This window comes from Anas acuta, chromosome 22 (genome assembly GCF_963932015.1).
Source record: "Anas acuta chromosome 22, bAnaAcu1.1, whole genome shotgun sequence".
Classification (NCBI taxonomy): domain Eukaryota; kingdom Metazoa; phylum Chordata; class Aves; order Anseriformes; family Anatidae; genus Anas; species Anas acuta.
In genome coordinates this window covers 7,164,156-7,177,753 of record NC_089000.1, presented here as the reverse complement: position 1 = coordinate 7,177,753, position 13,598 = coordinate 7,164,156, and the positions used below count along the sequence as shown (strand labels likewise).

General features: G+C 49.3%; 1 protein-coding gene across 3 annotated transcripts in view; it reads right to left on the bottom strand.

The window, feature by feature from the left end:
- MEGF6 (multiple EGF like domains 6) overlaps positions 1–13,598 on the bottom strand; it is a 73,330-nt gene that overhangs the window by 36,599 nt on the left and 23,133 nt on the right. The window contains exon 1 of one of the 3 annotated variants that reach the window (XM_068658812.1): positions 3,620–4,020. The exons of the other annotated variants lie outside the window; for them this stretch is intronic. Coding sequence (XP_068514913.1) covers positions 3,620–3,785 — 166 coding nt within the window. The 5' untranslated portion in view covers positions 3,786–4,020. Of the gene's footprint in view, positions 1–3,619; positions 4,021–13,598 lie in introns of those variants that run through there. 3 annotated transcript variants of the gene reach the window in all.

Below are 13,598 nucleotides of genomic sequence, written 5' to 3'. Positions count from 1 at the left end.
TGCTGGGGTGCCCCGCAGTGTAGCATGGCCGAGGGGCTGGGAGCACAGCCCCATGCCAGGATGTGTCAGAGTGAAAAAAAAAAAAACTGCATTATTTCACCTCTTCCTTGTACTGCATGAATCCAGCATGAACTTGTACTGCACAGTCCCCACAAATAACCTGCAGACACCGGAGCTCCTGTTTCTTCACCCACTTTGGCTGGCCAAAATGCTTCCAAAGCCTCAGTCTTGTTGTAAGGCAGCCTTGGGAAAGCCCTCAGGGCTCGCACAGCTCCAGGGCATTACGCCAGGCTTGCTTCCCGTCCACAGCAGCCTCCCCTAGGCAGGCAGGAGGAGCTCGTGGCTCTCTGCACACACCTCTGCCATCCCCAGCAGCAGCGAGTTTCCAAGGGCTGTTTGGTAGCAGATGCACTGATAACAGCCCGACGCATTCCCAATCATCTAAGGACGTGGAAACGGGTCTGGGAGCTATTTTGCCTTAACCACAGGCTTTATCCTCAGCTCACCTTTCTTTGCCTGCAGGCGCTGCAGCTGGGAGCGTCGCCCCACTGCTGCTGCTGAGCCTGGCCACGTTTCTCTCTCCGATGGCACCGATAACCGCACAGTGCTCCGAGCACAGTGGAGGCACACGTAACGACAAGCAGGCAGCTGCCTCTCGACTTGCCGCTGCAATCATCCTCTCAAACCTTCCTTTGCAGCTTTACTTCATCCCGTTTCTCCATGCGGGATGTCATTTTGAATGGAAAATCAACCTGCGCACAGGCACCTCGGTGCAGGTGCTGAGCTGGCAGCTGCCCGGCTGATGAACGCACAGGGCACCCGTAAGGAGCCCACGGCTGATGGAAACCCTGCAGCCAGAGGGAAGCACCCAGCTGTGCCATGTGCTGTTCCTGACACACATTAGAGGGTCATGGAGAGAGCACCAAGGTGCCAGGTCTGCTCCACTGTGAGGATTTAATGTGAGTCCTCAGCAGAGAACAACGGGCTCTGCTTTAAAGGTTAGCTGCGTGAGGATGTAATCCACAGCACCGCAATGAGGCACCCTACACAAACAGAGCACTGTTTGTACACAGAATAGGTTTGAAAGCACTCAAGGCCTCAGCGATATGCACACCACCATTACACACAACACCTCTTTGTTCACCGTTAGTACGACAGCGACGTACAATGCCACGCACCCACAGCAGCTCCTTGCGCTTGCTTTACTTTAGCAACCGTCTGACAATGAAACCACGTCTGTGTACAGGCACACACTGCTGGGGCTGGCAAACGGGGCTGCTGTCCAGGTAAACCAGCACCCGCTGCTTCAAAAATCACACAACCAAAATGTCAAAAGCAACCTGTCCCAGAGGCCTCCCCGCGTGCCCCCGAGGACTGCTGGGCGCAGAGCCACCAGCTCCGCTCAGTGACTGTCCCGTGCTGGGGCTCCGTGCCTTGGATCAGCCACGTGCACAAGGCTTGGAGGTCAGCTGGGCTTAGTGCTGGCTGAAGACAGCAGCACCGGTGGTCCTGGGAGATCTGAAGCCAAAAAACCCCACTCTGCATGTCGCATGTCTGTGGCTGGCAGGGAAAGGCTCGCCCTGCCAGAGCAGGCAACCAAGACATTTACCCGCAGCAGTCCTCTCCCCTCCACCTGGTGGCTTTGTCAGATTCAGAGGAAAGGTGTTTCATGCTGCAACATGTCAAAAATCCACTTTTCTGAGAGGGAAAGAGAGAAAGATGTTTTTCCTTGTTTCTTGCTGCTGTTGTTCTCAGCTAGGTGGGACCGAAGATGATGGGATGGGACGGGTTGGGTTTGTTTTGTTTTGTAATCTGCCCCTACTTTGTAAACTGTGCAGGGATATTAGACATACCTTCTTGGAAGAAAGGCTTATTTAGATTATCTGCCAGATTTTTTCTTGCAAATGTCTGGACACTCATCTTTTTCTGATGATTTAAAAACAAACAAACAAACAAAAACCAGGCTGCTGGAAAAGGGAGCTTAGAGATCACACACTTTGCAGTAGATGTTGTTTTTTTCCCCCAGGTTCAGAGAACTTAACCCTGGGAAGAACAGCCAAAAGGTCTGGGCCAAGGCTTTTTGCTCTTCCACTTGCCTGCTTTAAATGACATTCCTCCTGACCACGAGAAAAATACCGCAGCCTTGCCAGACTGAAAGGCACCCCCCACAAAACTGGGACAGACGCACAAGTGTGCATGGAGCTGCAGATCTGTGGAGCCCAGATCGGTAGGGTGAGGGGAATTAGGGTCAGGATCAGGGAAGTGGAGGCTGGAAGTTTATCTTACAGACAAAGGTTGATCTCATGAACTTGTCCTGGAGAAATCGTATGAGCTAATGTAGTTGGATGGAGACATCAAATGCAGTTGGAGTTTGAGATAATCAGCTGATCTACGAATAACAAAACAGTAACTCACCCCGCTTCCAAAGGTCTGCCACATCTCGCACACACACTGATATCATTTTATAATCGACAGCTTGGGGCATTTATTTATTAGGATTATCTCATGATGAGATAATGCATTCCTTGATGGCTGCATTACTCACAAGCATCCAAAGTCTTTAGTGGACTGCAGCCTTCGCGTATTCTCCACCATTTCCTACACCTTTGGGCAACCTCAGTCATTACCTGCTGCTAAATCAGCTGAGGATACAAGGATGGAGAGGCAGGTGTATGCGTGCTTGCAGAAGTCACACCTCACTCAGCACCCCCAGCCACCATCACACAGAAGCCAGCACACACAAATACTCCACAAAACCTCCCGGCTGTGTCATTGCAGTGCCTGACCCCACACTGCACGGTCTGATAATGCTTGTGAGTTTGTGTCAGCGGGAGGAGAGGTAAGGGGCTGCTCTGCCAGCCCCAGGAGAGCAGCAGGTGAGATGGAGCAGAATGGCTCCGTCCCCTCCATCTGCTGGGTGGAAGCTCAGGCTGGCCAGGTACTGGCCACAGCAGTGGGTTTGGGGCGCCTTTGCTGCACGCTGCTGCTAACAGATGCCAGGAGCTGTGGAACCACATCGCGAGGTGAGCTGGGAGCCTCATCTGTCCCGAGCACATCCCCGGCTGTAGCCCATGGCTGCCCCTAGCTCCCCGCTGCAGTCCCTCTGCCAGAGGACTCCCCGCACGCAGAAAATGACACGGGACAGCACAGAGCTCTGTCCTTTACCAGACTGCACCACAAAGTGCTCAAACGACCCAGAAAAACTCAGTCTCTCTGAGAGAAAGCCAGATCTGCTCACGGTAAGTGGTATCATGACTCCGTTATTGCCCTGGGCTGGCGGGAGAGCCTTTGGAGCTGAGGTAAAAACGGGTCATCCTCACCTAGCAGAGCACATAACATTTGTTTTAAAACGAACACTGCACAGTAGCTGTCTTCCCAACACATTAAACCAAGCCACAGAGCCATACAGCAACTGATGGGAAGAAACTCTCGTTGCTTCCCCTCTCTGCCAGAAATGACTTTTCAGAAGAATAAATCTGCCAGAGTACGGCAGAGTACAGCTCTACAAATCCCAGCCGTGATGTACAGAGAGGTCACCGGGCTGTGCCTTCAGCAGCTGCCAGCCCGGACCCCCACCTGGCCGCCGGCAGCCCCCGCGCCCCCCGAGCCCCCCACGTACCCGGCCTCATCTCGGGGGGGGCCACGCCGTACCCCGCACGCCCCAGGTAGCAGCGGTAGCAGTTCCTCCACAGGTAGCGGTAGTGGTTGCCGGCAGCACCGCGGATGCCACCCAGAAAGCCAAAGCACCAGAGGAGCATCCAGACGTGGCTGTGCTCCTGCCCCATGGCGAGGCGCTGTGAGGAGCGAAACAGGAGGAAAGGAAAAAAAAAAAAAAAAAGGAAGAAAAAATAAATAATAAAAAAAAAAAACTCCACGAGCTGCAGTCCCGCAGCAAGATAAAGGCGAAAGAGCAGCAGGAGTCAGAAAAAAAAAAAAAAGAAAAAGAAAAAAGAAAATAAAAAAGGAAGAAGGCACCGAAGCGAGCGCGCCCCGGGTGCGCTGTGCGCTGCCCCCGCCCCGCAGGTACGGGGCGAGCCCCGCAGGCGCCTCCCCCGGCCCCGGCGCCCCCCCGCGGAGCGAGGCAGCGGCGGCAGCCCGGGGAGGGGGGGTGGGACGTGGGAGCCCACCCGGCTGGGCACGGGGGTGCTGCCAGGACGGAAGGATGGACGGATGGATGGACGGGCGGACACCCCCGGGCAGGGTGGCCAAACCCAGCTCCTCCGGGAAAAGGCAAGGGCGCTGCGAGCCCCCACCCGGCACCCCCAAAATCGCCGCCCCCCGCCCTGTTTCTGCTTTCTGGACAATTGGCACATTTCCCCCGAGGTGCCCGGTGTTGGACGGGCTCCTGCTGTCACCGCGCCCCCCCTCTCAGACAGCCCACGACCGAGGAAACTCCAACGGAGCGCAAACACTGCCCTGCGTGATTCCTGAAAGAAAAATTCCTCATCAAGGACCGGGGCTAAACGAGGAACAGCCACTGCGAATGGTACAGAGAAAACCGTAACGTTACCGTTTCCTGTAATATGGAACCTCGCATTTTATTTTACCTTTTTCATTAAGCAAGAAGTAAGAATAGCTTATTGGATTTTCCAGAGGCGAGCTCCAAAGCCTCATTTAACTTTCTGGAATGTTTTGAAACAATGTGCTCGCAGGGGAAGAACGGGGCCTGCCACTTTGAGACATTTTAGAAGTATTATTTGGCTGTAGTAAAATTCCAAATTAAAACTTGTGGTTTAGGCTGCAATGAATAGCATTCCACAGAAAATTCTGAAACACTGCGAGAAGCTGAATCCAGGAGGAAAATAACAGTTTAAGGCTGTTTCTGCAGCGGTTTCCGAAGAAAGGTGGACTCGAGTCACGAGCCCCATTAGCAGATCGATCCAAGCAAGAGCAGCTTCCTAGCATCCCGTGGACCATCCGAACATTTGCCCATTGTAACAGTCCACATGCTTCTCATTAATATTTTGAATTCAGTAAAAATATCCAACCCAAAAATTCATCAGTCGCTTTGCGGAAAAAATATGCAACCTTCCCAAAGGATGCTGCACATTTTTGGAAGCGATTGGCACAAGCGACGTCGGTGCAAAGTGTCGGTGTGACAGCACCCTACCTCGTCCACAAACACCTGTCAGCCACCCCCCGTGGGTCTGCTGGAGCCCCCACGGACACGTGTACGTGCAGCCGCCTGCTGCCATCCCACAGAAAGCCACTTTTAGATCCCCTAAATTCTTCACCCATTTAAAAATAACACATTGCCAGACATCGCGAATTTTTCTTGCTGGCCAAAGTGCAGTTCCTTGGGAACACCCCTCTGCACAGTGACATTTAAGCCATGACAATGGCCAGCGTTGACACTTTTCCTGTAAATGTTTTCAGTAGTGTTGACATGCAGAAATGAATGTTGCCACAGAGCTATGAAAAACGTTCTAGGCTGACTTCCTCCATTCAGCAGTGTTATTAGCATGGTCTATATTAAATTATCCTTGCCTGGAATGCCTATGAATCACAGCGAGCGCAGTTCTCCGAGTGACTCCCTGGCTCTGCAAACACAAACCCACGCGACCCTTCCACTGGCTGCGTGACCTGGAAATTCCTCCTGCTCGGGCATACCCAGCTCCCTGCAAACACTTCTTGCCCTGCAAAAAGAAATGCTATCATAGCTGCTGGCGCTCAACAAATTATGTGACAGAGTTGTTCAATCTCATATTTCCTTAGACTGCTAAAAAATAAAAAATAAAGTCACGCGGGGCTCAGACGTTCCCCAACGGCTCTGTGGTGCAGCACATGTATCAAAAGCACTTCAGGCTTGAACATAAACTGAATCCTGCTTATGTAATAAGTTATACTTGGCCAGGTTTGAGCCAGCTCGAGCTTCCTTGTCACCTAATTAACTTCAGCTGATTAGGTACGAAGAGTCGGTCTGAGTACGGTAACGCGCTCCAATCAGCAGCAAATCATTCTGCCTTCCCATGGCATTAGCTGGCCGACCACTGACATCAAGAGGGGTTTTGTACACAGCTGAGCTGCACCAAACCCTCCCTCTCATGGACTTCCATTCAGCCTTAATTCTTAAATGAGTTCTTAAAAGAACTAATTCTTAAAAGAATGAATAAATTCTCAGAAGAACCCAACCAAGTCACAGCAGAAGATGTGGAACTTCCTAGTTCAACAGCGCGTTAGGTCCTGAAGTTCCTGAAGTTAACTCTTTTGGTCAAGACATGGCTTATCTCAAAGCAGCCACCAAACCACCCTTGTTCCATTTCAAAGGGAATTAAATAGGGGGAAATTCCCACATATGGCATTCTGTAATGGCACCTGGGTTAGCACAGAGACCTGCTAACAGTCTCTGCTCTCAAAGTCCTTGCGGCTAACACGGAGCCAGCAAAGGGGCTGAAATACTTAACCTCACTTTTTTAAGCCCCGGATGCTTTATTCAAGCGCCATCAGGATTTCTATCAAGAAAAGCTGAATATCTTACAAACTGTAAACATTAATCAGTGCCTTTTGTCTTTTCTAAACTCCCCCATCTGTACAAACATGGATCTAATCCCGTCCACTCTTCTTCGTGCATGTATTATCATCCGGAATATTTGCAAAGAGTTTCTTATTTGGTGAAAAATAAGAAAAAAATAATGTAAAACATGTTGAAGAAGGTCCACCCGCCGTCACAGAAGTGATAGAGGAGGGTGAAGCACTCCTGAGACCAGGCCAAAGGGACATGCTGCACAGGCTCTGCGGACACGACCAATTACAGGAATACATGCAGAGGGATTCACATTGTCTCCCCTAAAACAAAAAAAAAAAAAAGGGGGGGGGGGGGGGGGGGAGGAGGAGGCACGGGGACAAAGAATTGTTTGTTTCCACCAAAAATCCCGAACCTCTTTATCATACGAGAAGCTGATCCCCGTCCGGGGAATTCTGGGGAAACTGAAAATATTTTAGTTTGGCTAAGATAAGGGTAGAGCTGTTTATTTCACACATCCCTACGGTGGTACGGAGCCAGGAAATACTTTTCAGTTATTTTCAACAAAACATGACAAATGCACCAAATTGGCAAGAAAGTGACATTTTTCTACAGAATTCTTCAGTGTCCAAACCGATATCCACAGCAATGCCTCTTTCCCAGTTTGTCAGTAATCTTAGTTAATTATTCTGAATTCTTTTGGACCTCTGCTAAGCAAACCAGTGCTGAAAATATCTGAGAATGTCACCAGAAAGCATGGCAACCCTAAGCAGTTGACGGTGCAGTGGGAATTTTCATGTTGTGCTAGGGAATATGCGAGCTTTGAACTTCTAGTCTGCAGGAACCTAGCAGAGGTGTCTTTCTCTGATGTTCTCAGTGAATCCTGGAGCTGCAATATACTCCAGAAAATATATCTTGTTCTTGGCTCTGATAAGCAAATAGCTCTTCGCATTTTTCTGCCTCTCAGCTCCAGCCGCCTCAAACACACAGCACTTGCACAGATGATAATTCCCAGGGAGAACGGGATGGGAAATCTGCTCAGTGCGTAACAGCCGAGGCTCGAGCTGCAGGAGGTGAAAAGTCCACTTGATGTAAGGATTGCTCTATACTAATGCAAATCCCATGTTATGCTTTACAAACAAAAAATTGTCTTCTCTTTCAGTCTGGTTTGAAAGCAGGAGGTTTAAAGTGGAAGACATGGAACATTGTGATGATACAGGCTCATGAGGAGAGCATTTATCTCGTCTGAAGCAATGCAAACACAACCTCAAGAGACCCCAGATCTCACCCTGAAAGCTTCATTTTTACCCAGGTCAGACTTTCCCTCTGTAACTGGTATCATTCACACAGCTAAGTGTGCAGCAGAACGAGAACACTTTTTCTAGATGACTGAACACCAAAAGTGTGCACAACATGTGGAGGAACAAGAAAACCTGAACGCCTCTCCTTCAGACATGTGGCCGGGACAGCTCTGCAGCACGTGGCTTCTGTGCAGCCAACACAAACGTAAAGCTCCAGATTTCACAGCCACACCTGAATGAACTCACTCTGATGAACTACCAAGCGTGTCCCCAGGGTCTAGGGCAAGAAGGCAACGTCAGAAACATCACAAGCCTCCTCTAAGAAGCATCAGCAAAATAATCTTCTACATTTATCATGAAAAGAAATGTTTCTTCTCCGCAGACTGGGAACGCCGTAGCGCTTTTTTTATCACAGTGTCAAACTGCTTCCATGTTCAATAGCAAACGATCCATTCTGAAGGTAATTCAAACAGCATGTGTGCAAAGGCAGGGAGATGCATTGCGTTGCTCAGAGGTAATCTTAAGAAAGATTAAATTAATGCTGAACAGCAGGAGGCTGCAGGCTCAGTAGCTGTCCTGTGAGAGGCACACTGCCTGTGACACTGCCATTAGGAAACGATGCGGGCTCGGGGGGGTCTCAGTGTGGGTGTTAGGGAATCAGGCAACAGGCCTTGGTAGCCTAAAGTGCTGCTGGAAAATCATTTTTATGTGAACATCAAGAAAAAAAAGGCAATGTATAGAGAAAGCAGGCACGAGGTTGTGCGAAGTCTGTGGCTGCTGCAGACATTACAACTACATGTTCTGCTCAAGCCAATATCCCAGAAATTGGACATTTTGGCCAAGCTTTGTGTTCACATTCGTATTCCATTTTCCACTAGGATCCTAGCACTTCTTGTCCTCCTTGCGGAAACAGTAGTGGCACAACCAATGTTAACAGCAGAGGCTGATGAGATTTTAGAAGTTTTACTCTCATCTTCAATCAAAAGGCCAGACTTATGATATCTTTCCACTAAAATTCCTTCAAGTAAACCCACACAAGTTGCCTGAATAGTATTAACCCAGAAAAGACTAAATTGAAAGGTTGTGAAGATGAAAATATTCACACATGTTCTACTAGTTTTTCCAAATCAAGTCCAGAATGAATCCTGTAGCCTTTCCTCCTTCCACAGCCGTACCAATACCAGCAGTATTAATGCCTTATTACAGGCATTTTTCATTTCATTCATATCTGATGCCATTTTGTATCAATTAAAGAGAATGAATTCTAAAACTAAATCATTTCAAATATCAGGAAAGAATTCAGATTAATTGTGCATTAATAAGCAGTAATTGAAGTAGAAGACAATTGGTACTTTCATTTTCTGCAACGTGATAGAAAAGAAACCACTATTTAATGTGACGGGCGCCTCTGCTTAGCTTCTGCTCCTTCTGTCACCTCCAGTCACCGTCATCATTTGAAAACTCGTTTTGGGGCAATAACACAGCGGTGCACCGGGGCGGTTCTGAAGAACTGGGACGGGTCCAGCAGGGAGGCCACCAGCGTCCCCACCAGCAGCGATACACTGGCTCCGTGCCATGGCAGTCCCCAGACCGACCAGCCTCCCTCTCCCTCCTACACCAAGCCTCCTGAAGCCAAAGGTGTCTCCTTGTCCCCGGTGGGGGCCAGACCTTTGAGGAGCACAGCACTTATCTCAGCCTGCCTCCCAGAGGTGAGCCAAAACCAAGCAGAGCCTCACCAAACAGGCAGGTGAATGTTGAAGAATCACACCCCGCTGCCTTCCTTGTTACTCAGGTTTCTCAGGAAGGCTCATAAACCTCCTGGCCAGGGAACCTCATGGGGACGAGGGCTTCTCTCACCAACTGGGACACAAAACCCCTGTCCCGCACAGACCGTGCATCCTGGGGAGAAATCCTGGCTGTTCAGCTGGAAACACCGGTCCCTGCAACACCTCCTGCACCCCGAGCGGCAGCGGGACCAGAGACTGGCAGGGAGACTGCAAGGAGGGAGCTGTTGGGCTGCATCAGTGTCAGGCCATTCTTTTATCTCCAGTGACAGACCAAAATCAACCCCAGATTAGGAAATGCTAAGTTTCAGTTGGACATGTGAAATATATGGGGAGATTTCAAAAAAGATGTATCAGTTGCTGGCAAATTCTTGACGTTTGGCACTAAACAAGGCACTCTGAAAATGTATTTGTACTTAAGAAGCTACTTTTTTTTTTTTTTTTTTTTTTTTTTTTGTTCTGTAGAGAAGCATTTCCTTCTTAAAGTTGAAAAATGGAGACAAATACCGTTTTAAGGCATTTGGTCTGGATAGAAGAATAATGAGCTGTGCCTTTGCCAAAATTGCATGCTTCAGCCATACTGTACTCCGTACATTTCCTTCTGCTACTGCAGATAAATCTCCAGCTCCTTGTGCTCACCGAGCGCTGATGGAGCTCCCTGTCTGCTGGGAGCCAGCCCCGCTTCCATCTGCTCCCAGCCTGCCCCAACTTCTGCATCGATGGCCAAACCAGCACCGAATGCTTTGAGGAGGGGACAAGAGTAGGGCAGGGTCACAAAACAGAGAGCGGGCGGTGGGTGATGGACACGGGGAGAGGGTCACGGACAGGGATGGAGGGCGATGCATTTGTGCAGCCTGCAGGCAGCCCAGCAGCCAGGCACCGGTGCAAGCACTGGCAGCACATCAGGAAGGGCAGATGCAGACGCTGTGGAGGTGAGCAGCCCATGCGATGCTTTTAGTCCTCCCCCCTGCATCCCGAGCGTCCCGGCCGAGGCGCTGGGGCCGTGGCACCGCCGCCCTCTGCCGGCAGCGGCTGCCCCCGGCCGCCCGCAGCCCCTGAACGGGGGCAAACCAAGGCTGGTGTGACCCAGGAGCACCCACAGCCCATTCCCTGGGCATCCAATGCCCGAGAACCCGTGCACACGAATGTCACTGGCTCATGCTGTACCCACTTTGTGCCTGCGCTCACCGCAGTCCACGTTACCAAATCCCAGCACAGGCATTGCTCACGCAGGTACAGGCACCAATATTTACATTATGCATGTTTGACCAAAACATGACGAACACTAACGAGCTATTGCAGGGCTTCTGAAATGAGCCTAGAAAAAGTGGGGACAGGAGTTTTATCTTTGTTCATGAACTGAGCTTTTAGAAATAAACTCTAATGTATGTCTGAAGTACAAGAAAAAAATCCACCTATGGAAAATTCTGTATAAGAAAATATCTTCTGGATAAGAAAAAAAAATAAATTACCTGCTTTGGAATTTAACAGAAGTCTCTAATTTGTACATTGGCTATCAAGAGATTCGCAGATCTCAACTGCAGGCAGGCAGTCACTGCAGACAGGCAGCTTGTTTTCTTCTTTTCCCAAACTCATGAATCAAAAGGACTGACAAAAATTACATTTTGTACCCTTTGAGGTCTGCTGGGCAGATTACCTCCATTTTTCTCTAACTGCCAGGCAGCAGCTTCTCCTGTCCGTGGAAAGATGCTGCGTGGAAAACCTCTGTGCAAAGGCACCAGGCCTTGGCTATCTCAAAACCTCCTCCAGCAAAAAGACATTTTGCCTGGCAGCCTTCTGGGTGCTGGCTTCCTGTTCCCCCCAAGGCTAAAGAATCGTGTGATTAGCCTGTAATTAATAACTTCCATCCTCTTTATCCACATCAAAACTGGACTGACGTGCCTGTCTGGGCTCAGAGCTCTCTACTTCTGAAACACCAGACTGTGCAAGTTTTGTTTTACTTTTCAGAAATCCTAAGACCTGCTAGAGCTTAGCAAAATCCCCAAGGGTTTGTACTTGCTTAATCCTCTCACTGCAGCTACCCGCCAGGGTTAGGAACTCCGCAGCTCATTCCAGATGCTTTGTGTGAGACAAAGGTTTCCAGGGCTGCCCTGCAACAACTCCACCTGCTCTGTTCAGATGGATTTTCACACTACAGGTGTGATTTCTATGAGATGCAACAACCTAAACGCAGTGTCTGTTTGAAAAGAGAATGGTATGTTACTGTCACAGCTGTAAGAAGAATAGGTTTTTAAACCAGTTCTGGAAAGTAGCTCTGCATCAGTTAAAGGCTTTCCTGTTTTCATCAAAGATCTGGCAAAACTTACAGTTACTGTCCTACTGTGAACTGCTCTCAGGACGGATGCCAGCTCTGGCAGACACACAACCAGGTGACACGACAGCCTGTGTTTTACATGCAGGAAAGTAATTCAAAGTGCTGTGAGTACTGCTCGCAAATACAAGGCAAAATTCTTGTTCCTGCTCTGCCCATTGCTCCTGCAGCCATCATCACAGTTTTCACTCACGCAAACAGCAACTGCAGCTGGACGCGTTGGGCAATACTGGGTTTCAAAGAAATACTTGCCGACTTGTTAAGGGAAGCAGAGGAGGAATTAAGAAGCACGACCCTGCAGGATTGTGCAAAACTTAGAGGGGGCTCAAGAATTTGAAACCCAGCTGATGTTTTAGGAGCTAAAAGGGCAGCAGCTCTGGCAGGAGCATCTGTCCTGCTGGGCTAGGCAAGGAAAGGTTTCCACAGTGGAAGTAACCCTGCAAGGAGCATTCAGAGAAGTGCCTCCTGGGCACTGTCTCATGCTTCGGAGGCATACAATGGCAAAATCCAGCTGGCTGGACGAGCACAAGTCACAGAGAGCTGACATGTCCAGAGGGGAGCTTGAGCTGGAACGGCTCTGTGACTTTCCTGGATATGTGTTGGATGCAGCTGAAGTCTAGCACATTAAAAGATTTTAAATTATTGCTATTATTTAAATAGCACCTTTTTTTTTCCCTAAAGTTCCCTTTAATCTTTCGAGTGGACACAATTTAAGCAGATTCCACATAAACTGTACATTTCCTCAGCAGCACAGAGAGCAGGACTTACCCTTGCCTTCATGTTTTGTAAAAATAAGCATTGTGGTTATGCTCTACAAACACTACTTTCAAAATTTTAAAGCTTGTATTTATCAAAGCGTTATGAAACTTCCTTTCCCCATGACTGAAGCATGCAAGCCATAAATAAAACGAAGAGCATCCCTGATGCCAGAACTCACACGGTTCTCCAAGGTCTCTAGACAAAGGATACCTGCATGGGATAATTTTTCAAAAGGGGGAAAAAAATAAAATAAAAAGTGTCCAAGGATACTGACGAGCAAGCTGAAGGCTCGGAAAGGAAAGGCGAGCACTTTGCACACCTCGCCTGCTCCCACGCTTCCGTCCTCGCTCCCTGTGGGTTCCCTGCTGACCCTGGAAACCAAGCATGGGTCGCCTCTTGCCATGCCTACAGGCTCCACCGACGCTTGGTTTCCACGGTCGGGTGCAGCTCGTGTCGAGGGGCTCCAGGAAAACGGCCCCCAGAGAGGAGTCTCGCTGTCTTCCACTTCACTCGGACATTTGCTGAAGTGCCACGTGTGTGCAAATAAATCCAACGGGAAACTTCTTACAAGACTTCCATTAAAATTACCTGTTATTACCTAGTCTCAGATTATCAGAGTCTCGGGTTATCAGAAATTTGCTTGAGAGGGTGATAGCACCATGAGTAAATCAGTGCAAGAAGGCTGTTGGAGGAGGAAGGGAAGAGGGGATGTGGTGTACACCATGTGGATAAAGGCTGAAATTGGGATTTGTTGTTGTTCTTTCACACGAAGAAACATCAGTATGAGTTAATTTAAAAGTTTTTTGCTATTTTAGTTCCACTTTGGCATTAAATCACCTCATGGAGGCAGGTGGGGGTGCTGGGCCCCGGAGGGCAGGACAAGGCTGAAGCCCAGCAGCGGTGCCCATCCTGCCCCACCACGGGTGCTGTGCTCCAGCATTTGGAAGCTCACTTTGATG